Genomic DNA, 27,295 nt, shown 5'->3' with positions numbered 1-27,295 from the left:
ATATAAAAATTTGAAAACCATTAGCTGGATGGACTAAGAAAAAAAGAGATAAGACTCAAATTGCCAAAATCAGACATGAAAGTGGGGGCATTATGACCAATTCTACAGAAACAAAAGAAAATTATGAGGGTACTATACATCAAAAAATTGGAAGACCTATAAGAAATGGACAAATTCCTAGAAACACTAAAACTACCAAGACTAAATCATGAAGAAACAGACAAGCTGAACAGACCTATAAATAGTAAGGAGATTGAATCAGGAATCAAAAATTTTCCAACAAAGAAGAGCCCTGGACCTGATGGCTTCACTGATGAGTTTTACCAAATATTTAAAGAATAATACCAATCCTCTTAAACTTTTCCCAAAAAGTAAAGAGGGAATAGTACCTAACACATTCTATGAGGTGAGCATAGCCCTGATACCAAAGCCAAAGACATGACAAGAAAAGAAAATCACCAAAGAAAAGGCCAATATCCTTGATGAATATTGATGTAAAAATCCTCAACAAAATATGAGCAAACCAAACTCAACAGTACACTAAAGGGATCACATACCACAACCAAGTAGAATTTATTTCTGGAATGCACGTATAGCTCAACATCTGAACATCAAACAATGCAATATGCCACATCAGCAAAATGAAGGAAAAAATCCCACATGATGATCCCAACTGATGCAGAAAAAGCATCTGACAAAATGTAATACCCTCTCATGATAAAAAACACTAAAAATAATGGGAATAAAGGAAACTACCTTCATATAATAAAAGCCAAATATTAAAAACCCACAGCAAACATCATACTCAATGGCAAAAAACTGAAAGGTTTTCCTCTAAAATCAGAAACAAGGCAAGGCTGCCTGCTTTCACCACTTCGACACAGTACTGGAAATTCCAGAGTAATTAGGCAAGAAAAAAAAAAAGAAAGAAAGACAGAAGACATCTAAATTGGAAAGGAAGAAGTAAAATTATCTGTCTACAGATGACACACTCCTGTATATAAAATTATATAATTATATAATTAAATTATTATATAATTATATAATTAAATTATATATACTAGAACTAATAAATTCAACAAAACAGCAAGATAACAAAATCAACATACAAGAAACAGGTACATTTCTATACACAATGAACAATGTTAAGAGGAAATTATAAAACAACTCCATTTACCATAGCATCAAAAAATAAAATGCTTAGGACTCAGTCAAGGAAGTGAAAGACTTGTACAATAAAAACTATAAAACATTGCTGAAAAAAGTTAAGGGAGACATAAATAAATGGAAATACACCCCACGCACATGGATTGTAAGACCTAATATTGTGAAAATGTTAATATTACCCAAAGCAATCTACAGATTGAGCGCAATCCCTATCAAAATCCCAATGACTTTTTTTTTTGCAGAAATGGAAACCTCATCCTGAAATTCACATGAAATCTCAAGAGATCCCAAACAGCCAAAACAATCTCAAAAAAGAAAAAACTGGAGAACTCACACTTCCTGATTTTAAAACCTATTACAAAGATACCATAATCAACACAGTGTAGTACTGCTATAAAGGCAGACACATAGACCAACAGAATACAATAGCACAGAAATAAAATCTTGCATATATAGTCACATGATTTTCGATAAGGGTGCCACGACCATTCAGTAAGCACTCTTTTCAACAAATGATGCTGGGAAAATGGGATATCCACATTTAAAAGAATGAAGTTGGACTCTAACCTAACACCATATACAAAAATTAACTCAAAATGGATCAAGGACCTAAAGACCTAAAACAAACAAAACTCTCAGAAGAAAATATAGGATAAAAGCTTCATGATGCTGGATTTGGCAATGGTTTCTTGGATATAACACCAAAGGTAAAGGTGACAACAACAACAAAAAATAGACAAACTGGGCTTCATAAAAATTTTAAAAATCTTTACAGCAAGAAACAACCTACAGAATGTGAGAAAATACTTGCAAATCATATGGCTAATAAAGGATTAATATCCAGAATATAAAGAGAACTAAAACTCAAACAACCCAATTCAAAAATAGACAAAGGACTTGAATTGACATTTCTCCAAAGAAGACATACAAATAGCTAATAAGCACATGAAAAGATGCTGAACACCAACATTTGCATCAATATTTGCAATGAGATACCACCTGGCATGAGTGACTCATTACAGTAGCCACTATCAGGGAAAAAACAAAAAAACAAAAAAACAAAACAGAAAACAATAATGTTGGCAAGAATGTGGAGAAACTAGAATGCCTGGGCATTCTTGAGGAGAATGTAAAATGGTGTCACCACTGTGGAACAGTATGAAGGTTCCTCAAAATTTAAAAATAGAATTACCCTATGGTCCAGTAATTCCACTTCCTGGTATACACCCAAAAGAACTGAGCGCAGGTTCTCTACGAGATATTTATACACCCATGTTCACAGTATTATTCATAAAAACTAAAATATGGAAGCAACCTAAGTGCCCATCTACCACTGAACAGATACGTAAAATGTGGTGTACACACACACACAGAGGATTATTTATTATTCAGCTTTAAAAAGGAAAGAGCTTCTGCAATGTTCTATAAGATGGGATGAACCTGGAGGACATTTTGCTACATGAAATAAGCCAGTCACAAAAAGACAAACATTGTATGATTTTAGTTACATAAGGTACTTAGTCAAAATCATAGTGACAGAACGGAGAATGGTGGTGCCCTGGGGCTCAGGGCAGGTGAGAATGTGCAGTGAGTGTTTAAGAGGTACAGGGTTTCAAAGTTACAAGATGAAAAGAGGGGATGAACAGAGGGGAAGGTTGCATGCCAATGTGAATGAAAATACCTCTGAACTGTATACTTAAAAATGGCTAAAATAGTAAATTTTGTATTATGTGCATTTTAACTCCATAAAAAAAGGAAAAAGGGAAAAAATAAATAAAAGAGAATAAAAAGAATCTAGTTCTTAAAATCAAACCTTCTTAGGTTATAATAAACATGTAAATTTTTCAATTATGTTTATAGAAAAGAAACAGAGTAAAGCTAACAACAACATAGCCTATCCATAACCTAAAAATATTTACTGACTTACCCACAAGTGTATTCAGGTAAAATTCAAGAAGACAATTTAGTTTGGAGAAGAAAATTTAAGTACAGAATATGTTTATATAATACTCTACAGACGACTTCAACTCTGTTTAAATTATTATGAATGCTAAAAAGCAAATGGTATTAATTTGAAATGAGTAAGAAAAAAATGTGCTATAAAGTAACATAAATTCCCTGTTTGAAAAGAAAAATCTCAAATAATATCCCCTGGCTCACTATGCCCAACATCCACAGGTAACCATTACTAACCATTTTACTTGGGTATCCTGATTCTATTTGTATAAAAAGGTTTATGTATATATGTGTGCATACATGTACAAATAAATATATGTACACACACACACACACACACACATATATATACACACACACATATATTTATAATACAAATAGGATCATACCATTCATACTAATCTACAGTTTCCTTTTTTAAAAAAGTGTAACTTTAAATATTGCCCATTTCGGTACACAGAGCTCTATCACACTTTCTCTCAGGTGTGGAGTCATCTATGACCACACATCTGTTATAACTTCTGTAGCGCATCTCCTACCCTGATGGGTACGGACAGAGTAGGGGAGGCAAAGCCAGTAAGTGCCGCACCTTTTAATGGGAGTATCCTATCACTGACATTGTTTGGAATTGCTCATACATGGTGAAGATAAAAGAAGTAAGACTTGTAATCATGTTTTTCCTGATTTTAACTTCTCTGTGGAAAACACACCCACAGCTACCCTCCCCACACTACTCTGCCTCTCCTCCTACTGAGAAAGCCTGCTGTTAGTTTATCTCTGCCACAGATGATGTTTCCATGAACACCCTCATCACACCAGGCAAGCCCATCTGTAGGACAGATTGCAGAAATGACCCTGTTGCAAAGCATATGAGATTCAGAGGGCGCCTGTGTGGCTCAGTTGCTTGGGAATCTGGGTCTTGAGTTTGGCTCAGGTGGTGATCTTGGGGTTGTGGAATTGAGCCCCTCATCAGGTTCCGCGCTCAGGGCAGAGTCTGCTTGACATTCTCTCTCCCTCTCCCTCTGCCCTTCCCCCACAACTCATGCGTACTCTCTCTCTAAATAAATAAAATCTTAAAAAAGAGTATGAGATTTAGAAAAAATTTTTTAGAAATTTAATTTAATTTTTATTTTATTTTGAGATTTTAAATGTTTGACTAGGTATTCCAAATCATCCTCCAAAATAAACTTTGTATTAATTTATATTCCTGTCAACTGTGTATAAAAATTGTACATGTCGTGACTCTTGCCAATGTAATTCTGTTACGTGCTTTTTAATACTTCCTTTCTTTCTTTCTTTGGCTCTGTGGGCAGGATTTTTTTTCCTTCTGGTACTTCAGTGTGTTAATAGCCTGTTTTTCCCCCTCTGGTGGTTATCATTTTTTCAAATACTTTACCATCTATCTGTTGGTTTATCAACTTTAAATAATAGCTATTATTATCTGTGATTCTCACTATCACATCATCCCATTTCCTATTTCACTGCCGTTCTGTCCTCCTGTTGCATATAGATGTAGGTATAGCTATATTGATGGTCTTTTTGCTCATTTTACTGGGTGCCAGGAAGGGGAATAGAGCCAAAGCCTTTACTTTGCACCATTTACTGGATATCTCTGAGAATGTACACAATGTGGGAGCGGCCATGATTAGCAATGAGGAAGAAGAGAGAAATCAAGCAGTGGCGTGCTATGGAAAGACTGTTCTGGCAGTGGTAAACAGGGCAGAACCTAGAATACAAAGATTCATTATTAAGAAAGATTAGAGGAAATTCAATATTGCGAATATGTACGTTTCCCCTCAATTTAATCTATAAAATAAAAAGTTATCCCTAAGTCATGATGATGATGATGATGATGATGATGATGATGGCGCCAGCAACACTCACTAAGACACTGGGCTAAGCCCTTTATAGTATATGTATTTCATTTAAGAGCAAAAACAAACCTGCAAGGTAATATTGTTAGCTCCACGTTATATGATTTACATGAAGATTTACAGGAAGAAAGGTAATCTCCCCAAAGTTATAATAAGTAGTAAGTAAAAGGGCAGAGGTTTTCTTTGTAACAGGATCATAATGGTTTGGGAGTTGAGAAAAAATGATCCCATACAAGAGAACTGAGGGCATGATTCTGTTTTGTACCTTAGTATGGAAGTCCTTTCCCTAAGGACTTGATACAAGTTCAAAAACTAAAGGAAGACACTTGTATCTTTCACTTTTGCTCACACTTCCAAAACTGCTATGAGAGGAAAGGAGTTCCTGAGCATACTCAGGGCATCAGAACCCTGAGTGCACTCCTAAGGCTGCCAATTTAGAGAAGAGAAAAGAGAAACAAACAAGAGGGTGATGAGAAAGAGAAGAAGAGGGAGTCAGGGGATGTACAAAAGAAAGAATTTTGGGAAACAGGGAAGAGTCAGCGATGTCACAGACTCAAAGGTTAGGGGTGTTAAGGGCTAAAACAAGTTACTGAGCAGTATGACTGGCAGCAGGCAGCTGGATAACTTGGAAAGACCAGCCTGACAGACTGACAGGGCTGTGACTCAGACCACGGCCATTAGAAAGAGGAAGCTTCCAGTGTGGACCACTGCTGGGGGAGGTCTGGCAGAAAAAAGGACTACAGCCTCTTCAAGGGTGTGATTATTTGTATTTTAAGATGCAGGAGGGGCTCCTGGGTGCTTGGTTGGTTAAGCAACTGACTCTTGATTTCAGCTCAGGTCATGATCTCATGGGTCACGAGAGATCGAGCCCTACATCGGGCTCTGTGCTCAGCCACAGAGTCTACTTGAAGATTCTCTCTCTCTCTCTCTCTCTCTCTAATAAGTAAATAAATAAATAAATAGATGGGAGGTATCTTAGCACCTTGGCACGCACAGGGTAAAAAGTTAATAGAAAGGAAGAGATTAATGATACATGACAAAGTTAGAATTACTGATGAAGCACTCCCTGTGATGGTTTGGATACTGTTATTTTACATTTGCATAGCGCCTTCCAATTTGCAGAGCACTTTCACATCATGAGTCTCCTACATAATTCTGTGAGCCAGGCAGAGCACGAATGATCACTTAATTTTATTTGAGGAAACTGAGGCCCAGACAGGTTTGTAAGAGTCCAAGGCAGTCTAGGAGAAAGAGTCCTGAAGTTAAAATCCTGACTCTCTCTCTTACCAGTTCAATGCTTCAGGAAAGTTACTTGCCTTTGGGAGGCCTTGATTTCCTAAGCAGGAAAATGGGGATAACACTTCCCAGGCTCCCCTGATGATCAGATAATGCATGCAAAAATGCTGGCATGGAGCCTGCAGAAAAGTAGGGCGTGCATAGGCTACGGCAACACTCTGCCAAGAAGGCTGGGTTAGTGCAGTGAATATTCATTAATCACCTATTATGTTCCCAGTAACTCCTCAAAATAGAGTCAGGCACTGTAACCATAAAGCATCACTGTAAGTGACAAGGGGCATCAGCACACAAAGGGCTTGGGAGCAAAGATGAGGCTGTGGCTAACTGTGTCTGCCAAAGGGGAGAGGTTGACAATGTAAGGATCGGGGAGAAGTTCCAAACAGAGGAGAAAGAGCACCAACAAAGGCTCACAGGCATTCAAGCAAATAGGGCACGCAAGCTCGATCAAGCAAGATGGCCTTAGAGCTGACTCAGCCGCCTCAGACAGCAAGAAAGAGATCATAGCACCTGCACGCTGCTCCACGCCCTCCGTGACTCCCACAAGTGAGAAGCAATTCCTTCTTGAAGGACAGCCAGAATGGGAAACAGTCCAGCAAGTCTGCAAGAGACGTGAAAAGCCCCAAGCCTTCCAGCAGCTACCACCCCAATCTGAGACACCCTGAGGTGCCTACGACACAGCAATCACGGGGCAGCAGGCTGACCCTGAAGGCCCCTGCCCTTCATGCTCGCAGCTGACACCTGCAAAACAGTGTGAGATCACACCAAGGATGGCCCTCGAGGACCCATGCCAGAGGCCATCCAAGCCAGGGCCGGCAGCCACAGCACCAGCGCCACCCGTTGGCCTGTGAATACCAGCTCATGGCATCTCCAGTCACAATTATTTTATCGGCATAGACACTACACGTAAGAAATCCCTCCTCTATCATCTCCAGACCCCCAGAACGATAGAAAAGTGCTACAAGGGGCACAGAAAACCTTACGGCCCATCAGAACCACAGCCCAATAGAAAGAGTAAAACTCAAGTGTACTTGGAGGATTTTGTTCCCTGCCATCCCTTTCATCACCACAAACGCTTATAGTTTTACAAGAGACTTTTACTACTATGTATTGTAAAGATGTTTCACTGATTTGAATCCAGAAATAAGACAGGTCTGGAACCCTTTTATTCTTCTTCCTCAGAAAGAAATAGGAAGAAAATGACTGTTATTCACCAAGGCTGCTAAACAAAGCTCAACGGATGGTCTGTTATTCCTTCCATTCAGAAACATGCTTACCTATGCGTTGACCAATTCTCGGTTTTCCAAGAACTACAACACATTATAATAGCATGGTAAAATGGTAAAAAAAAAAAAAAAAAAAAAAATTAGGTTTTCTGATCAGGAGCCACAGAATCTAGCAACATCTCAAAACCCCCATCAGGAACACTAATTATCACTGAAACAAGCAGAGAAATATTAGTCAGAGATTTTCAACTGAAGAATTCTTTGTTGTAATTTGAGGTCTTAAAAAAAAAGTCAATGTGTCACTGTACTTACGAAGCACAATCTATGAGTCAGACTTATATTTCAACCACTGATGCACCTGGGATTAAAGAAAGAACTTGGACACTATTTCTAAACACATCTTAGCATTGAACTTACTGAAAACATAAAAATACAAGTATAGTTAGTGAATCCGGGCTGAAACTGCAGGTAACCAGAGGCTTCTGTCTTTGCCTGTGCTACTCAGGAGGTTACATGAAAGTGGGTATGAGAGAACATTTGCACCAAATGGCAAAGGCAGCGGGAACCAGCCTGCTGGCCAGAGGGCATGCGCGGGCTAGGGAGACTGTGCGCTGCACAGGACAGAGTAGGGAAAAATGCTGCCGGGGGAACCATTTCTAACTGTACCAGGAGAAAATAAAATAGAATGTTTTTGGTATCAGGAGTGACTGACTAAGCATGACTTTACTGTGAGAGTTGGATGGTATTTTTAAATGTTTAGTCTCAAAAGCCATAGGGAGAGCCACAGTTTCGTCCGGCTAAACCAAGGTGAGGTGTAAAGGAAGTGAATGATACTAAAACCCGTTTACCTTTCAGGTAATTAGATTGCGCTGACAATAAAGAAGATCTTTTGCTCTCTCTGTTTTATAAAGAATCAGAAAAAAAATGCCAGTTTGGTTGTTTCTACCTTGCCTTCTGAGGCTAACGGCAAGAAAGCTGCTCCAGCCAAACTTCCTGGTAATCAGAGAACCATGTTCCTTAATGGTGCAGATTAGCCACCTAGTTCACCGGCAGCTGCAGTTAGGATGAACCAAAACTGAAATTCACAAATACGGTACGATTCTATCATCACCCTAGAGACATGGGCCGGTTACCCAGTATACCTGATATAAGGGAGAAAGGATGACCCCACATGACAGAACCCACCACAGAGATTGGCACCAAATCTTAGGACAGCAGCGAGAACTCTACTTGTAACAGGGCTCTCATTCAGCTTCCTAAAGTATATCAACGTGCAAAGTTAGTCATACCTGAAGTGCAACAGTAAGACAAAACAACCAAAAATAACAGGGGGTGTGGCATAGCATCCAGATTGGGGGAAGCAGCAAAATGACACCACAAGAAAGCAATCACATCAATCCAGAAGTTTGGAGAAATCTGTAGAACCAGTGACCTGCTGTCTGCAACCAGACAGGTACATGAAGAAGGTGGGGTGAGGGTATGACCTGTGCATGTGTGCAGACCTGCTCTGGAGTTAGAGACTCAGGAGACAGAAAAACCAAATGAGATGTGCAGCCCATGCTGGTTCCAACAAGCTGCCTGGGAGAAAAATGGACCTGATACCATCAAGGACATGTAAATAGGGACTGAGTACTATAGGATGCCAATGGATTGCCGTGAAACTTCTTGCGTCATGCTGGGCTGCGATGATGTAAGACAATATCCACATTCCTTAGAGATCCATAACAAAATGTCCCAGTGAAAGGCCATGAGGTCTAGGCTTTACTTTAGTAAAAAGAAGGAAGAAAAAGAAGAAGGAAAAGAGAAAACAGATATAAATAAAGCAAATCCAGCACAGTTTTGATAGTTACTAAGTCTGGAAGATGAATATATGGGGGTTACCGATGTTATTCCTTATATTTTGCTTATTTTGAAAGTTTTCATAATAAAGGTTCTTGTTTTAAACACTGAAAGCACCCAGCTCACTGCACATCCACTAGCCAATAAACTATACAATTTCACACATCAGGTAAGTCTTTATTATCTTGAAACACCCCCATGTCATCTGTCCTTGAAAATCCAGGGTTTACTGAAGAGTTTAAAACATAAAACAGTCCTATCTCATTATGTGAATGTTCTTGAACTTTTGAGAATATACCTTAGCAAGGAATAAACATACTGAATTCCCCTTCCCAATAATGTCCTTGTATAAAATAGCACCAAAATTAATGAAGTATGATTCACTGATACTCACTATTGGCAGAAAAGAGATAAAGTCGTCGAGCATTAAAAATCACAATCAATGAGGCACCTGCGTGCCTCAGTGGGTTAAGCCTTTGCCTTTGGCTCAGGTCATGATCTCAGGGTCCTAGGATCAAGACTCGCATGGGGCCCTCTGCTCAGCAGGGAGCCTTCTTCCCCCTCTCTCTCTGCCTGCCTCTCTGCCTAATTGTGATCTCTCTTTCTCTCTCTCTGTCAAATAAATAAATAAAATCTTTTTAAAAAATCAAAATCAAATACCGCCAGGACACATTAAACAACTTTAAAAATGATTACCTCTAAGGGACAGGGTAAGGGGGAATGCTGTGAGCAGAGACAGGGGTGACATCAAAATTTCTCGATGAGTCCTTTTTAATGTTGTTTTGACTTTTTGAGCCACACAAATGGACTGGCTATTCAAAAATCACATTTAATTTTAAATAAAATAACTGCATATATATTTGTCATAATTTAAAGAATTACTTTTCCTCTCCCATGAGGACTCAAACACTAAAACTTGAAAGAAAAAAAAAAAAAACAAAGATTTTTCTGTGCTCTTTAAGATGTCTGTAGGTCACTCAAGCCACTATATCCCAGGATCAATCACTGATGGTTTTAAAACACATTAATCTCTTATCTTACTTCTAATAGGTTCTTTCCTTTCTTTAGGCAAACATATAAGAAACTTAAAATGAATCTGAACATAAAAGCAGAAAAAGAGTCCCTGGGGTGAACTTGAAGAAAAACTCAAATCAAGGAAAGCCCCTTCTATTTTTTGTTTCGTGTCAAACCACACATTTAAGTCTTTACTTGAAAGCAGAGGAATTTAACAAGGATTTAGCAGTCTTCAGTTTATTCCCTTCTTCTAACCTCAAACTCAAATTATTATATTTTTCTTCCTTTTCTCATCCATTACCTGTGCTTCGTGGCCAACTCTTGTCAATCAAGATTATTGAAACCTCAAACCAAAACTCAATCATTTTCCTTTTAAGCTACTTAAAACAGATGTTTAAAACCCCCAATTTGCAGAATCCTATCTGAAGCATTTCAGTATCCCTTTTCTTGGTTCTTTTACTGAGTTAATAGCCAAACAAATGACCTAGTATTGGAACCTGAAGCAAATTGATTAAAGTCCCTGGTGGATACCAGGCAGGTTATGTTATGTTCCCGGAATAGCTGGTGATTTCTTAACTCTAAGAACCAATGAGCCTGGTAGGAACCTCTGTCAACAAATGAGCATTCTGAGGGCCTCCTGAGGTTCACACTGCTTTCAATAAATCTGAGAGATGAAAAGGGCCATTCGCAAAAATATATTCTTCTTTACAAAAAAAATGTAACACTGGATTGCTTTTCATAAGGACTTCCAATTACTGGTTTAGACAGTCTTGAACAATGGCTATCAACTAATACATATTTACTGAGGTCCAGAGTGTATATGCCACATTTTACTGCAAACAGAAGAAATAAGACACACATTATTCTCAAGAGCTTTAAGCTATGGTTGACAAGACACGTTTAAGATAGGACACCAAAAGAACATAGTTAGAAGATCCAGTGTGCCACTTTGTAGGCTGTAAGCAAGGTGTTGGCAGGATCTATAGTGGCTGTGGCAGACCTGGGCGTTTCATGGCCTCCTGGCAAAACTTCACAGGTAAGATAGCAAAGAAAGGCAAGTGCAACGCTAGCAGCCACCAGACACGGGCTCCACATGAGACAGAAAGGGATCTGATTGGGACAGACAGTTTAGTCTGGCTGAGGAAAACTGCAAAGGAAGAGGCATGGTAGGAAAGACCAAAAGGACAGACCAGACCCCACGAATAACGGGGGGTGCATGTACACATTGGTAAAGCCAAGTGGGCTGTGACCAGATCCTAGAAGCCATGAAAGACGGCTCCAATTCTATTTTGAAGGCAGTAACTATTCCATGACCTTTAAGAGGAGACGGACCAAAAGAGAGCTGTCCTGCCAGCCGGACACAGCTTCCTCCCCCAAGACACAGTGATGCTCTGGGAAGCGCAGGCGAGGTGGACCTCCCTGTCCTCGTGTTCTTGCTCCACCACTAAAAGCTCCTCTGACAAGCATTCAACAACTAATTCGATATGTTCATTACACTTTAGATGAGTGTTTTCTTAGAGAAGCCTTCAGGGACAAGTGATCACTCCTTCAAAAGATTTTTGAGAACACTTAAAAAGCATCTCTTAGAGTAGTTCATCCTTTAGAACAGTGTCAAGAAAAGACCAATTCCATATAATAGTATTACTTAAGTACTAATAATACCAACATTAACTCATTTAGTCCTGACCTATGAAGCAGGGACTATTACAACTCCCATTTTATTTTATTTTATTTTTTTAAAGATTTTATTTATTTATTTGACACACAGAAAAAGATCACAAGTAGGCAGAGAGGAAGGCAGAGAGAGAGGGGGAAGCAGGCTCCCTGCTGAGCAGAGAGCCTGATGTGGCACTCGATCCCGGGACCCTGAGATCATGACCTGAGCCAAAGGCAGAGGCTTAGCCCCCTGAGCCACCCAGGTGCCCACAACTCCCATTTTAATAGAAATCTTTGCTGAGGTTTGAGAGGACAAGTAACTTTCCAAAGGTCATGTGTAGCTCATTAGTGGTGGAGCAGGGACGCATCCAGCGGCCCCCCCCCGCCCCCCGCCAGGTGTCAGGGAATGTGTTCCAGACCACACAGCCATGACACCTCAGGTGTTTCCACTCTCTCCAATGGCCCATGTGGGCAGTGATACCCTGTCCCTGTGGCTAACAGGAGACAGAACTCCCAACCTACCTGGGGGCACAGTGATCTCTAAGTACTGATTCCAGAGTCAGTCAGCAACACTGACTTTGCAGTACTGTACTTTTGGTAGAAATGAAGATGAGAACATCACTATCCTTACTCAGTGTCTTATTTAAGTTTACTATCAGACTTCTCAGGGATCTCATACTCCTAATTAATGCTTATACTTTACAATTGAGCATAGCTCTACAAGTCCTCAGATACTATGTCATTTCCACAGAGCCACCATTTGGACATCCTACACTTAAAGAATAAAGCTAAATGATAAAGATATCACTTAAATATAAGGCCAAGGTATTCACTAAAATCATCGGGGGAGGGGGGGATGACATGAAACAGGAATACCACATAAAAAAATCACAGTAGCAAAAGTCAGAAAGAGACAAATACATTTATTTTACATTACTTTCCAATGTCAAAAGTTTTTTAAAACTTTTTTGATATGGAAGGCATTGATAAAAAAAAAAAAATAGTGTTCCTTTATGCTATATCTTGGTTGGCCAAGCAACCAAGCCAAATCTGTCTTGGAAAAAATCTGAAAAGAGAAATTGTATGTTTTATGCAAAGACAGGGAGCAAAGCCTGAAGTTCTACAGCCATAAAAACACATTTGTGAAATAATTATATTAAGCTCTAATATATTCTAAAAACTCACTGTTTATCATAATCAAGTGATTACAGATTTTGAGTAACAGAGAAGGTGGCTCACGCCGAATTTGTGCTATACGTATGAAAACAGTAGCTGACAAAGTATCATGAGACAATATGTTTTGTGAGTAAGATTAGTCTAAGGAACATAGAAGTCACAGAGAAGCCAAAGAGAAGAAAATGAATGAATACTAAGTGGGTAAGCTCTTCAACACACTGATCTCAGGGCACATCCTCCCAGTGATGCAGAAAAGAACACCAAAAGTTACTGTTTTCTGCTTTTATAACAAATATTTTTTAAAAATCATTAAAATAAATAAAAAGTTTAATTTTAGTGAGGTATTTGCTACCCTTCACTATGCTGATGCCTGAAAAATGCATAGTAACAGTAAGACTTGAAAGTTAAATACCAATCAAATAACCATATTATTATTACGATATGTGCCAACATGCTTTAATGAGGAAAAGGCACAAAGCTTTTATTTTCTTCCATTACCTAAATCAATCTTAACTCTCTGGATTAAAGCTGAGGAGCTCAAAAAGGAAGCGTAAGAGAAAAATGTTAAAAATCTGTTGAAACAAGAAAAAAAAATCTGTTGAAGGGAAGGATTCAGAGATTTATTTTTTAATCCTTTTGTGTATGTAAAATTACTTGGGGCATCAATATTTCTACATGTGTTCACTTTGAACAGGTGTTCGTATTTCTTGGGTTCACATGCAAATATAAAAATGATAGAAATAGGGCACATTTAGGGGGAAAAGCATACCTATTAGTTAGCCATTACAGAATAAACACAAGAGAATATGAAGCTAAAGGAGTATTCACATCAAGCTAACGGTCCTAAATCTTTATTTCACATAATCCTTCCAGATGTGCCAAGAAAGTGTCCACAGTATGTTCAAATAAAAATGGGGAAGCAAGAAAATGACATAGCCCCATGCCAAGGACTACTTTATTCCTTCATTGATTCAACATATATTTGCTGAGCACCCACCCTGGACCGGAAACAAGGGACAACCAGGGCTCTAGCAAAGTCCCAGCCCCCAAAACGCTCAGTCTAGTAAGGAAACCTGGAAGCTACACAGAGGAGAAGCCAGATTCCAGACCCCACAGGGAGATACTGAAAAGTTTTAAATGGCATGGGTCATAGAAGAAAAGGTTCTGGGGGAGGGGAACAGCATGATCCTATGACTGAGGTACAGGTTTAATCCAGATCAAAAATATGTGAGCAAATGTGGACCAAGCCAGCACCAGGCCTGGACTTGAGAGCATATACGCTTATGATGAGGGCGACTGAGTGAGGACAGTAGTTGCATAATTAATGTGCAAGGTGTTCAGTAAATATTAGTTTTTCTCCTCCTTCTCATAGATGAGGATTTATCCAAAAAAAAAAAAACTTACCTTTCTGCACGAATCACACCACTGTAGTAGGGGGGATCCCAAGGCATTAATTCCTACAATGGAAAAATTCATTGCGATGAAAGTTATTGACTACTTCACAATTTTTATCAAAAATTTAGCCAGCTCATAAATGTAAACCTGTTATAATATCAGAAGAGTTTTATAAAAACCCTGAAACTTCATGAAATACCCAACTCTTTATTTTGACTCTCCTGTAATCAATGGGCACAGAGGTACAAATAAATTTGGGGAATTTGGGAAAAAGGTAAATAATGTAAAACGTAAACATAAAAGTCAACATTAATAGATTAAATCAGGAGCAATGCAGGTGAGCGGCAGCAGGGAGATGTAGGCCAGGAATTATTTGGAAAAATATCAGATTATGGAGTTGCTGAACTATCTCACCAGCACCCTGCTCTTTTTCCGGCCAGAAAAACCAAGACAGTATTTAACATCTATATTGGAACGACTGAGAACTGCCAAAATAACAGGCATGGCTTTTCCTTTCTTTATGGATCACTCTAACATTGTATCTATGTTTGAGATGATGGACACTTCAAATAAAAGCACCATATCATTTGTGCAGTACGAGGGCCTAAAAACCCCGGGTCTGTTGAATGAAGATGAAGTTTTACAAGATGATGGACATGTAATAACTTTAGAAAAATCCAGATCTGAAGTGAACAAGAGCATTGAGAAAATATGATCAGCATTTTAATAACATCATAAGTCCAAGATGGTAAATGATTCTATAAAGTTAAAAAAAAAATAGATTGAAACAGCCACACTGAAATTTTTCCCAAAATGCAACCCATGTATCAATCCATAATACATACTGCAGGTAAGATTAGGGTCCTAACGGTAAGATTAGAGCTCTTCCTAAATCTAAGCAGGAAGCTTAGGGTGGATCCCAGAATGAAAGCAACAATTTCAAGTGTAACAGAGGGAGAATTACCTCTAATCTGGCAAAGAAAATATGTCATAAAGAAGCACTGTCACAACAGTTGGTTTTGACAACTGGTACAGAATACTGAAGGGAAGAAAAGCTTGAATCCGTGCATGATCTTCCTTCCCACAAACTGTCCAGGTGACAGGAGTGACTAACAGCACAAGCTGTGAAGTCAGAATGCCTGGGTTCAAGTGTGCAATCCACACTACCGTACGGTGTGGACAAGTTCCTTCTGCTCACCAATGCTTTCCCGTTTTCTATCTACATGACCTGATCTCTCCCCTCCATACCCTGAGCCCAGCTCCTGCCACTCCTGCCCTCCCTGGCTCCACTGTGGCCACACTGGTCTCCTCACGGCGGCTTGACCGCACCAGGCAGCTGCTGTCTCTGTGGAGAAGGCTGTGCCCTGCATCACTGCTGCGGGGCACTGCGTCGTCTCTTCCAGTCTCTGCTCAAGGGTCTCCTCACGTAACGAGTCTTTCCTGACCGATCCCTAGAGAACAGCAATGGCCATTCCCTTCTTTCTGCATTATTTTCCCCTGTTACCCTTATCACCATACAACATGGCACATATTTCTTTCTTTCATGTATTTACTATCCATCTGCCTCCCCTAGAATGTAAGCTTTTTGAGGAGAGGGACCTTGCTCGCATTTTTCCTATTACATCCTGGCAGCCTGAACACTGTCGGGCACAAAGTAGTGCCTCACTAAGGGCATTTCTTGATGCACTTCGACTATTAACAGAAGACCAGGCACTGGGTAAGAGCTCCAGGAACGCTGCCTTCTATCCTTTGACTTATCCTTTAAATTTTCAGCTCAGACATTATCTCCTTCAATAACAAGTTGTTCTTTCTCATGTTCCACAATCATGCCGTTACCAAGGAATGCAGCCAACAAAAGACATGTACAGGCTGACTTTCCTTCTCCCAGCATCCCCAAAACTCTAGCCCCCAAGTGGTCAGCTCCTGGGACACATTTCCTCCAACAGATGACCACTTACTACCTGCTACATACCAGAGAATGCAGGCTCTAGGGAAACAAAACCCAGGAAGACTGGATCCCTGTACCAAGGAGCTGACAATGGTCTAGGCAGTAGAGAGACAAGTGACTCCACATCCAGAGTACAGTAGTCACGTGCGTGACATTGCACTGTGTGAAACAGAGCCCATGAGAAGGGTATTTAAATCACAGCAGAAGGTCAGGAAATGTTGGGAGGAGGCAAAGCTAGAGCTGAATTTGGAAGACCGGGCACACCGCAACCAGATGAGGGAGGGGGAAAGCCGTTCCTGTGTACGGTGTTTGTGAATGACAGCAAGCTACCTACCATAGTTGCTGGTACATAAATACTGTGAATAGAAAATTGAAAAACAGAAGAAAGGAGATTGTCAGAATTGAAAAACAAAAGAAAGGAAAGCAAGGGCAAGCAAAGCAGTAAGTTAAAAAAAGCACAAGAGCATCACATGGGTATTATTAGTAGGGAACTAGGGACACTAACTTGGCTTAAAGGGGCAGCAGAAGATAAGGCTAGAGAAGCAGGTAGAAGCAAAATTAGGAAAGGCTTGGTGGGAAAGCTAAGAAATAGGAAGGTGAATCTGAGAATTACAGCAAGCCACTGAAAAATCTTAAACAGAGTGACAAGATCAGATCTGCTTTTTTGGCAAAATCCCTCTGGTGGCAAGTCATTCATTTATTCATTCGTTTGTTCGTTCACTCATATTTCAAATAAGTGCTGAGTACCTACTCTATGTCTAACACAGAACTAGGTGTGTTGCTAAGCAGTCCAAACCAGAGCCAGAACAGAAGGCTGGAAAACCAGTCTGGTAACTACAACTATAATTTGGGTGAGAAGTAACAATGACCTCAACCAGGGCTATGGCAATGGGCATGGAGAGGCAAGAATTGGAGGTAGAATCTATAGGATTTAGTAACTTAAGGTGGGGGGGGGTAATAAATAACCTGAGCGGCTTGCTGAAACAAGGATTATGGGGCTAGAGATGTAGCGGGTCTCATGGAGGGCTCGTGTGTTAAGATGGGGTATACTTTGAAGTCAACATGGATTAAACTGAGCTCCATAAATTAGCAAATAAGAAAGCAAACTGCGTTATTAACAGTGATGCTTAAATTGCCACCTGCCAGATCAATCCTCCACTGAGCCTGCTTCAAACAAAGAAGCCCACTTGCAGTATAATGGAAATAGACTTTGCATGAGTATATATCAATATATGTTGTTAATATACATTTATAAGTGTGCATATATGTATGAGCATGCATAAGTATTATGTCAAATAACCAACAAAAAAATACTGCATTTCCTGGAAATGTCAAACTCAGACATATGGATCAAGTATTTCAATACTTTGTTCCCCAAACCCAAGGATCAGAACGAAGACCAGGGATCAGAAACAAGATTATACATACTTTTAACATATCACAAGAAACTTTCTTAGAGTCAAAAGATAAGAACTTCAGCTGATAGACCATTTATATTACATCAAAAATGTTCCAAAATCATCACTTACAGAATTGTGCGGATTTAGTTTCATTTTCATCCCTCGTATCATCTCAAAGTCTTTTATAGTTCTGTAAAACAGGTTTATCATTAACTGTTAGGACAAAATTTTAATATTTACATTGTTAAAGAACTAGTTTTCTGGGGGGATGGGGTAACTAGATGATGGGCATTAAGGAGGGCACTTGATATAATGAGCACTGGGTTTATATGCAACTGATGAATCACTAAACTCACCTCTGAAATTCCTAATACACTGTATGTTAATTAATTGAATTTAAATAATTGTTTTTAAAAACTAGCTTTCTTATGTAAATTTCTAGTATTCATGATAAAACTGGAAGTAATTTGTAGAGCAAATGTAACCAGTTTTATAACCAAATGTAACCAAATTTTATCTGTGTTAGAAGGATCAGCAATATATCATCAGTAAATTACCACAATTTCTACCTTAGAAAATATCCTAGTAGATAGACATAGGACTTGAAAGTACTAAAGCTTGGAAAAATTAGTAATGTTACAGATACATGCAAAGGTTAGAAAACTTTAAGTCACTGCTCTTTTCTATACATTAAAAAGGTAAGAGACCAACAAATTACCTTTTATTCAAAAATATGAACAGAGATTATATTTAAGGTTACTATTAATACTTTCTTCCCTACTGAAAAACTCTAGTTGGGTTGTGCTTAATATCTACAGAATATGAAGTTTCTGTAAGAATTAACTCATATATATAACTGTAAAAACCTGAAGATATGTTTGCTCAAAATATAATCTATAGTTACATACAAGGGAAGAAAGAATACTACCACTTAAAAAATAAAGCAGAGAAAATTCTCAACTGCATACTTAACACTGCCTTCATTAAATCAAAGCCACAATGGTTCCCTAGATTAAAAGAAAAGTTTAGAATTTATAATTATAATCCAAATTAGAGAGGACTGGGTTCTAAGGCATGAGTTTATAGTAACAGAAAATGGAGATCTGAGCTAAAAATTAACAGGTTGGTATAGCCAAGAAGGCAAAGGAAATGTTCAATAGCATTATGAGACAACCATGACACGCCCCTTCCTGGAATCCTAGGTGTCTGAACACTGCTGGAGTGTGGCCTCTCAGCAAAGGACAAGTGACTCTATCAAAGACGGAAAGGCAGGAAGACCACAAAGGGCCTCACTACAGAGAACTACGAAAGTGGAGACATATGGTTCTAAAGATCCAAAGATCCACAGATCAATTCGCCACATCCAGCAGCCACCAATATTTAGGCCAAAAGAAGAGAAACACTTTTTATGAACTTGTTATAAAATTGGTGGTACAAGCTGAAAACGTATAGCTTCAAAAAGGCTTGGAAAAAATTTTCTAATTACACATCAATGATGGGTTCCTAAAACAATGAACTAGTTCATCAGAGGGGACAGCCTATGTTTTCAAGATTGTCACCTTAGGAAGACAGCTATGTGCTTTCTAAGTATTCTTCACAGTTAATCCAATCTCCTGCTGACTAGTTCACAGATCTGACCCGATATTCCCATACTTACATTCTTAATAGGTCACCTCCTAATCTTTTATAAATCGAGTCTTTTTTAAAAAACTACATGATACACACTCTAAAGAGTAGAATAAAAACTAACCTTTCAGAAAGTTTGTCTGATAGTTTCTCAAGGAACTCCATGACAGTCTCTAGAAAGGAAATGAAAAAGAGAATGTCTTTAATTACATAAAATAAAATGAACATACCTGTTAAAATTAGAATGTAATGGTCATAATTTATGCACTACAATGCCATTAAAGTGATCATTTTCAAAGGGTGTCAGGGTTGATAATATATTTCTAGATGATGATGATCAACTTATCAGAAAACATATTAAACAAACATAGTAATAATCCAAAGCCTTCAATTACCCCCCAGAATGAGGAGTGAATGGGGAGCTAAAAAAAAAATCAAAATTTCAATGTGTTTCTATCTACTCATATTTGTAAGGAAAAAAAAATAAGTTTTTAGACCATTCCAATTTTTCCCAAGTTTTAAAAAGATAGCTAGACTCTGATTTATTCATAAAAATCTGTACAATTTAGAAGCATGATTCACCCTCTCTCTCTCATTCTCTCTCTCTCAAATAAATAAATAAAATCTAAAACAATAAAAATTTTTTTAAAAGGGCGCCTGGGTGGCTCAGTCGGTTGGGCGACTATCTTCAGCTCAGGTCACGATTCTGGAGTCCCAGGATCGAGTCCCACATTGGGCTCCCTGCTCAGTGGTGAGTCTGCTTCTCCCTCTGACCCTCTCCCCTCTCATACTCCCTCTCTCATTCTCTCCCTCAAATAAACAAATAAAATGTGTGTGTGTGTGTGTGTGTGTGTGCATACACATATGCATGATTCACTGAAAATTTGATTTTAAAAAATCAATGTTTTCTGGACAACTATTTTTGTTTTTTATATTCAGCCAAGAATCATCTTTTCAGGATCAATACCAAAAGAAAATATGCCAAAATTAGAATGTTAGAAATTTAACCTCTGCTAAGAATTTTTTAAGTACCTAAATACTTCAGCCATAGTTGTCATATATTTATTACAAACTCATAAAGGGCAACATAGTACAACTATCATTATTTCCCATGATAGGGAATTTTTCATGTGTATTTTCTAATTTACCACTTTTTGCCACTGATTTATGTATAGAGAGCTTTCACATGTATTTTAGAGTTTGCCACAAACACTGTTTTTATATTTTCCAGATGATTTTAAGTTTCCTGCCATCTCCAATGTAAGTTATCTTCTTTCTGAGTAAAATAAAAGCCTGAGAAAAGAATGGAGGTTAACCTAAACCAAGAAGCCATGGGGTTTCCTGCCACTGTCGATCTTTAACAAGCCTTGGATATAGTAATTCTGAAAACACTGCCTCATGCACCATATTAAATGGTATTAGGCCTTTGAGAAAAACGATTATTTCATTAAAAATGAAATCTTATTTCAGGGTTTCATACTAGCTGTCATAGGGAAGTATTTTCAAATAAGTCTGTGCATGCTTTTTACTTCTGAACATTTTTTATTCACTTTCACCCATTTTTGTTTTTCTAGCTATCTTACATGTGAAAAATCTACCCCAATTAATCTACCTGAAAAACTGTCATATTACAAAGAATGAGTATGAGACCCCCTGATTATAATTCAATAATTCCTCCCTGGAAAATTTTTTCCTAATTCACCTGTCACATGAACGCCCACCTTAACCCTTATTTACATCCTGCCTTCCTCCCCATCTCTGCTGAAAGCTCACCATTCCCTCACCTCTGATTTCCAGTTTCACTTCCCTCATGAAACCCTCAACAAGCACAGACCCATTGGACAAACTTCCCGAACTCCTAAAATCCTACAATACTTTGTTGCCTACACACACCACTCATTTGGCACTGAGAAGACACTGACCTCTATAATTATTTATCTTTCTGTTTATATAACTGATCTCCCCAACTAAATTTTAAATTCCTTAAGGAATTTAAATTCCTGTGAATTTATTCCTGTGTGACTGTGCACAACAGCCTAACTCTAAACTATAACCACACTAGCCACCTAGTGAGCAATGGATTCACTGGTGATGACATCTGACATTAGGCGCTACAGCACCAGGGACCTCCAGCTCACACTGCTCACCTCAGAGGTCAATCTTCGACCTTCTTCAGACTGCACTTGCCCTTAGCATTTGAGTCAACTGATCACTCTCTCCTTAAGACATTTCAGGGTGTCTTCCAGGACCACCCACTCTGCTTATTTTTCTCCTCTCTCACTCATGCTCCTTCTTGGTGGCCATTACTGGTTTTCCCTCATATCTCTGACCTCTTAAACTTGGAGGGCCCCAGAGCTCACTTTCTGGACTTCTGTTCTTTAGATGTACTCACTCCCTTGGAGATCTCATACAATCTCAAGAATTTAAATAAAGACCCAAGGGCAACTGGGTGGCTCAACTGATTAAGTGTCTGACTCTTGATTTTGGCTCAGGTCATGATCTCAGGGTCATGAGATGGAGTCTCGTGTTAGGCTCTGTGCTCAATGGGACATGTTCTCCCTCTCCCCGAGTTTCCCCCATTCATGCGCTCTCTCTCTCTAAAATAAATAAATCTTTGCATACATAAATAAAGACCCAGATTCATATCTCTGGCTCAGCACTTTCTCCTCAATTCCACAGATACACATCTAACTGCCTAGTCAACATCACCATGTGGACACAACTGGCATCTCAACTTGACTTGAACCAAACCAACCCTCCAGTCCTCCCCATCTTGGTTAACAGTAACTCAATGTATCCTTTCGGTTAGGCAGGTTAAAAACGTTGGTTCCCCTTCAAAAGGCTATATATCCAGAATTGGACACACTGCAAAACCCTTCACAGCCACCATTTTGGTCAAGCTGCCATCCTTCTCATCGTGATGACTGCAAAACAGCTTCTACATGGCCCCTCTTACACTCCTACCTCTCTGCAGTCTAGCTCAGTGTCAGCAGCACATGACCCGCCAGCAAAATTTAAGTCAGATCCCCTTACCTGCTCTGCTCAAAACCCCTCAACGACTTCCCATCTCACTGCAGGAAAAGCCCTACTGAACACAGCCCCACCTTCATCTGCCTCCACATCTTACCACCCGTCTCTCATTCCACTCACTGTTTTGCCCTTTTTGCTTTCCTCAAACGTTTCAAGCTACCCTAGGGACCTCCGAGCCTGCTGTGCGTCCATCTGGAATTTTCTTCCCCTAGGGAGCCATACGCTTATTACTGCACCTTCTTCAAATCTACACTCACATGCCCCCCGTCCTCAGCGAGCCCCTGCCTGGCAACTCAGTTTAAAATCCAACACCACCATCACATGCTCACGTTCCTTATCCCCTTCCCCACTGAGTTTTCTCCACAACTTGTATTAACTATTAGCCTACTGGGTTCCTTACCTATGTATTTTGTTGTTATGTGCCTTAAAGAAATATAAACTGCACAAGAGCAGGAATTCCCATCTGATTTACACACTGATTTATTTCTAAGTCCTAGACTCATATTTCACATGTAGTGGGCGCTCAGAAAGTAATTGTTGAATCAGTGGATGAAAACAGAGAATGAAGATGTCTTTTATATCATCTGTTTGATCTCAAACAGCTTATTAAGACCACAAATTTAGAGCACGGGTTTAGGTTTCAACACTGCCACTTTTTAGCACTGTAACGAACACCTTGGGTTTCTCTCCTATGAGGTGGATACAAACATCTACCTCACAAAGCTGCGCAGAAACTAAGTGAAATAATGGCCCAGGGTAAGTATCTTATTATTATTATACTTGACCCTTTAACAACATGGGTTTGAACTAGGCAGTCCACTCATATAAGGATATCTTTCAACAAATATGGTACGGTACTGTACATGTGTTTTCTCCTAATGTTTTTCTTAATAACGTTTTTTCTCTAGCTTACTTTATTGTAGGAATCCAGTATATAATACATACAACATAACAAAATATGGGCTAATCGACCATTTGTTATCAGTAAGGTCTGCTGCAAACAGTGGGCTATTAGTAGTTTAGCTTTGGGGGAATCAAGTTACATGTGAATTTTCGATTGTGCCAGTTTGGTGGTGTCAGCACCCCCGCATCATTCAAGGATCAACTGTACATCTAATAATTAGAAGAAATTATATTGTAGCAACCTGGTGACAACAATGACCACAGAAAAACATACAAAATGGCATAAGATCTACTTAGGAGTTAAATGGGACGAAACAAATTGTACACACTTAAGGGGTTCAGAGATGGGCATTTAAGGGAAGTGAAAAGTGAAGAGGCTTTGTGAAAGAGGTAGGTTTTGAGCTGAGCACTGAAAAACTGTATAGGATTTTAACAGACTGGAGAAGGGGAGCTGGGCCCTATGCAGGGAACAACATGAACAAAGAACGGAGTTTGCTGTGCCTATGGTTTTGCGGAGAGCCTTGACAGGTCAAGGGAACGGCCATTTACAGAAGAAATGGCCATTTTTTTAAGAACACTTTGGAGAAGATAGGAACATACTAGAGAGAAGGGATATGCATGGGAGGAATAAAGACAGAACAAAATTCACGATCTGGTCTTCCTCCTACAGAGCTCGTTTTTACTGCTAAATCTATTTGTGAATGGCACGTCCACCCAGATGCACAACCAGAAACCAAGGGTACCCAACATGCCATCTCCTACCCCCTCTCAACCGATCACCAAGTCTCGCAGATTTGAACTCTAGAAGATATCTTGAATCTGAACAGTTCCACCATCGCCAACTACACTACTCCTGACTCAGAGTCTGAACTATGACTGCAATTTAACATGCCTTTGAAAAAACTTACTATATACACTTACATTATTACTATTATATAACACTTTCTTTTATACATTCTAAATTTAAAAAAATTCAATAGAGCACGAGACAAGACTCTCACACACCCCAGGATGCTTCTTCCCCACCGAATGCAAACCCTCCCATCTAGCACTCTTCTGTCTTAAAAGTTTGTATAATACGTGTTTGTATAGCCCCAGCCTATATTCAACCTTGTGTTCAGCAGACATTTTGATCTTTCCTCCTCTTTCACACTAATTCTAGCCAATTTGGTTAGGTTGACCACAGAAACTATCTGAGTTAAAATGAAAATACTTGAAATTAGCATCAATGAAAATTTAAGTACGACTTACTCTCAATATGCACAAGAAATAAATTTCCTTGATTGGAGAGAATATATTTCAAATTATTAGCTCTAGTTAAAAGTCAGCTCTATATAAAAATGTAGAAAAACTTAATAAGTGGGTCTCTGAGTATATTAAAAAGAGAACACTGATTTATAGGTATTTAAAATCAGAAGTTCAGTTTCACAAAAACCCTATTTTGTCCTGAAAAGTTGGGTGAACAAGCTTACCTGGATTTTTGGCTATTGTGCCTTGGAGGGCTCTGTGGGAGTATGTGGAGTACCCCACTAACTTTGCCAGAAGGTCTCTGTTGCTGAGCAGTTCTTCCAAACATTTCAACTGACTCGCATTGGGATAAAGAAAAATTTTATAAGCAGCTTCTCGAACCTGTATTTAAAATAGAAATGGTAGAAGGTATAATAAGTACCAGGACATAAAGGCCCATGCAATGACAATGTAGGCTAACTTTCACTTCTCTATTGTACAGGTGATCATTGCTTTAAAAATAAAATAAGGGTTTATACAGGGTGATAAAGTTTTTAGAATCATACATTAGTAGGAGATACACATTCTTGACTAGAGTTCTCTGTTATGGGGTATGCTGGAAAAAACCATTACCCAATGCATGTGCCATCAAGCACCTTTAACCAGGTAAAGACTACAAGCATTAAGAATCTGAGTAGTCTCAAATATCAATTGTTATTGATCATACTTTAAAAATGCAGAGTTCTTTATGAAAGATGAATGATTAAACCATTTTCATCATTCAAAGCATTTATGGAATTAATAAGCCAATAGCTGAATTTTAGGGCTTAGTAACACTCAAGTATTCTTAAAGGTATAATTATATTGTCACTGAATTTTGAGTTAAAACAGTAGCAACACTCAGATGGGAGCTGAACTATGAAGAGAGCAGAGTGCACATACCAAGTCATCTGGGGCTTCCGCATGTAGACCGTCAATTATGACATGATTTCCAGTGACTGCAAAGTTACGATGAATGTGCTCTGGTAAGAGATGCTTCTCAATCTTGTTGGGAAAGTTAGTTCCCATAAGAAATGTATTACTCAAGTCCAGGATTTTCACATTCAGGTCCACTGCTCTTTTACGCTAGATGCAGATGGAGTAAAAGTTATTTAAAGGCACTGAAAGTAAAAGTTCACAACTGATTCAGTAGACCATCTATAAGGATGCTAAAGCAACATATATGGCTAAATTAATTGAAGAAGATACTCAATATGTTAAATAAAATGAACATTGAATATATCGTTTATGCCGTAAATACATAATAATTTACTTTAAGTAGTGTGTTAACTCTCCTTTCGATAGATATTTAATGTCCAACAGTTTGTATAGTGTTTCTATATCTTAAGATTTATATAAATTATAGAGTTCTATTTTATACCTCGGTTATATAGCTAATCTCTGAAATTAACAACATTGGGAAATAGAGGATTCTTTCCAATCCCCCAAAATAACCTCTTAGTTAAGTGAATTGGAGAATAGCAGGTGGTTGAATCTAGTCAATATGATACTTGTAAGTATTTGTAGATTAAAGAGAGCAAGTTGAAGGGCAAATATGAAAATATACTGGGTCGTAAAAGATGAGACCAAAAGGAAAGCAAAGGAATCTCTGCAGGTCTTTGCAAGAGTAAAGTGAACATCCAAAGGGGCCACCCTGTAGCAGTTCTGAGGCTGCACACACTTGAGCAGAGACAGAAGGACAGCAGTGGAGCGGGGACCAGAGCCAGACGGAGCCCGCAGGGCAGGGACGCATCCTCCAACTCCACACCCGGCACCCGTCAGCCTGCCGACTCACTGACAGTGATGTGGCTGGCACACCTACGGGGTTTTTTCTGGCAGTCACACCTTTAGGACATACAATCGCCTGAGAAAATGTATATTATCAAAGGGGGCAGCACAGATGTTTTGGAGGAAACATAAAGTAGTCCACATCATCTGTCCGGTCTACTGCAGGACAAGGGTAAAGTTGTAGTTATTGTTATTAGAAAACTAGGTGGGCATCTGGACCTGAGCTTATAATGACTTCAAGTGAAATCAGATGCAGAACTTTCTGGGATGGGGGTCACTAGCTGTCAACATTCTAAACTGTACTATGACCCTAAAAAAAGTTAAGCAGCACTAATACTTTTTAAAAGGTATTTAAAATGCCGATGTACACTTGATAAGATGCTGGGGAAAAATCAAGTATATATTAACAACCAAAATTTTACAATATAGGGGCACCTGGGTGGCTCAATGGGCTAAGCATCGGACTCTTGATTTCAGCTCAGATCTTGATCTCAGGGTTGTGAGTTCAAGTCCCATACTGGGCCCCATGTTGGGTTCCATGCTGGGTATGGAGCCCATTTAGAAAAAAATTAAAATATCGAGAATTCAAACTTAATGGGAAAAATTAGTTTTCAGATACTTCAATGTCTTTATAGTCCAGATTTCTCCTTACCTATTTTGTCTCTATGATGGCCATTTACCGCCACCTAATGGTAACCAGTGGAATAACCAAAAAGGTAAAAGATCAGGAAATTACAC

The 27,295-nt window shown here is 39.0% G+C and overlaps 1 protein-coding gene across 2 annotated transcripts in view; it reads right to left on the bottom strand.

The window, feature by feature from the left end:
* Positions 1 to 27,295, bottom strand: part of MIPEP (mitochondrial intermediate peptidase) — a 167,331-nt gene that overhangs the window by 119,938 nt on the left and 20,098 nt on the right. For both annotated transcript variants that reach the window (XM_080798991.1, XM_080798990.1), the window contains exons 6-10: positions 25,673 to 25,855; positions 24,976 to 25,132; positions 19,695 to 19,743; positions 18,074 to 18,134; positions 14,606 to 14,658 (exon numbers count right to left, since the gene is read on the bottom strand). In XM_080798991.1, coding sequence (XP_080655117.1) covers positions 14,606 to 14,658; positions 18,074 to 18,134; positions 19,695 to 19,743; positions 24,976 to 25,132; positions 25,673 to 25,855 — 503 coding nt within the window. The remainder of the gene's footprint in view (positions 1 to 14,605; positions 14,659 to 18,073; positions 18,135 to 19,694; positions 19,744 to 24,975; positions 25,133 to 25,672; positions 25,856 to 27,295) is intronic.

Source organism: Martes martes (genome assembly GCF_963455335.1).
Source record: "Martes martes genome assembly, chromosome: 3".
Lineage (NCBI taxonomy): Eukaryota > Metazoa > Chordata > Mammalia > Carnivora > Mustelidae > Martes > Martes martes.
This window is presented reverse-complemented; position numbering and strand designations above follow the sequence as displayed.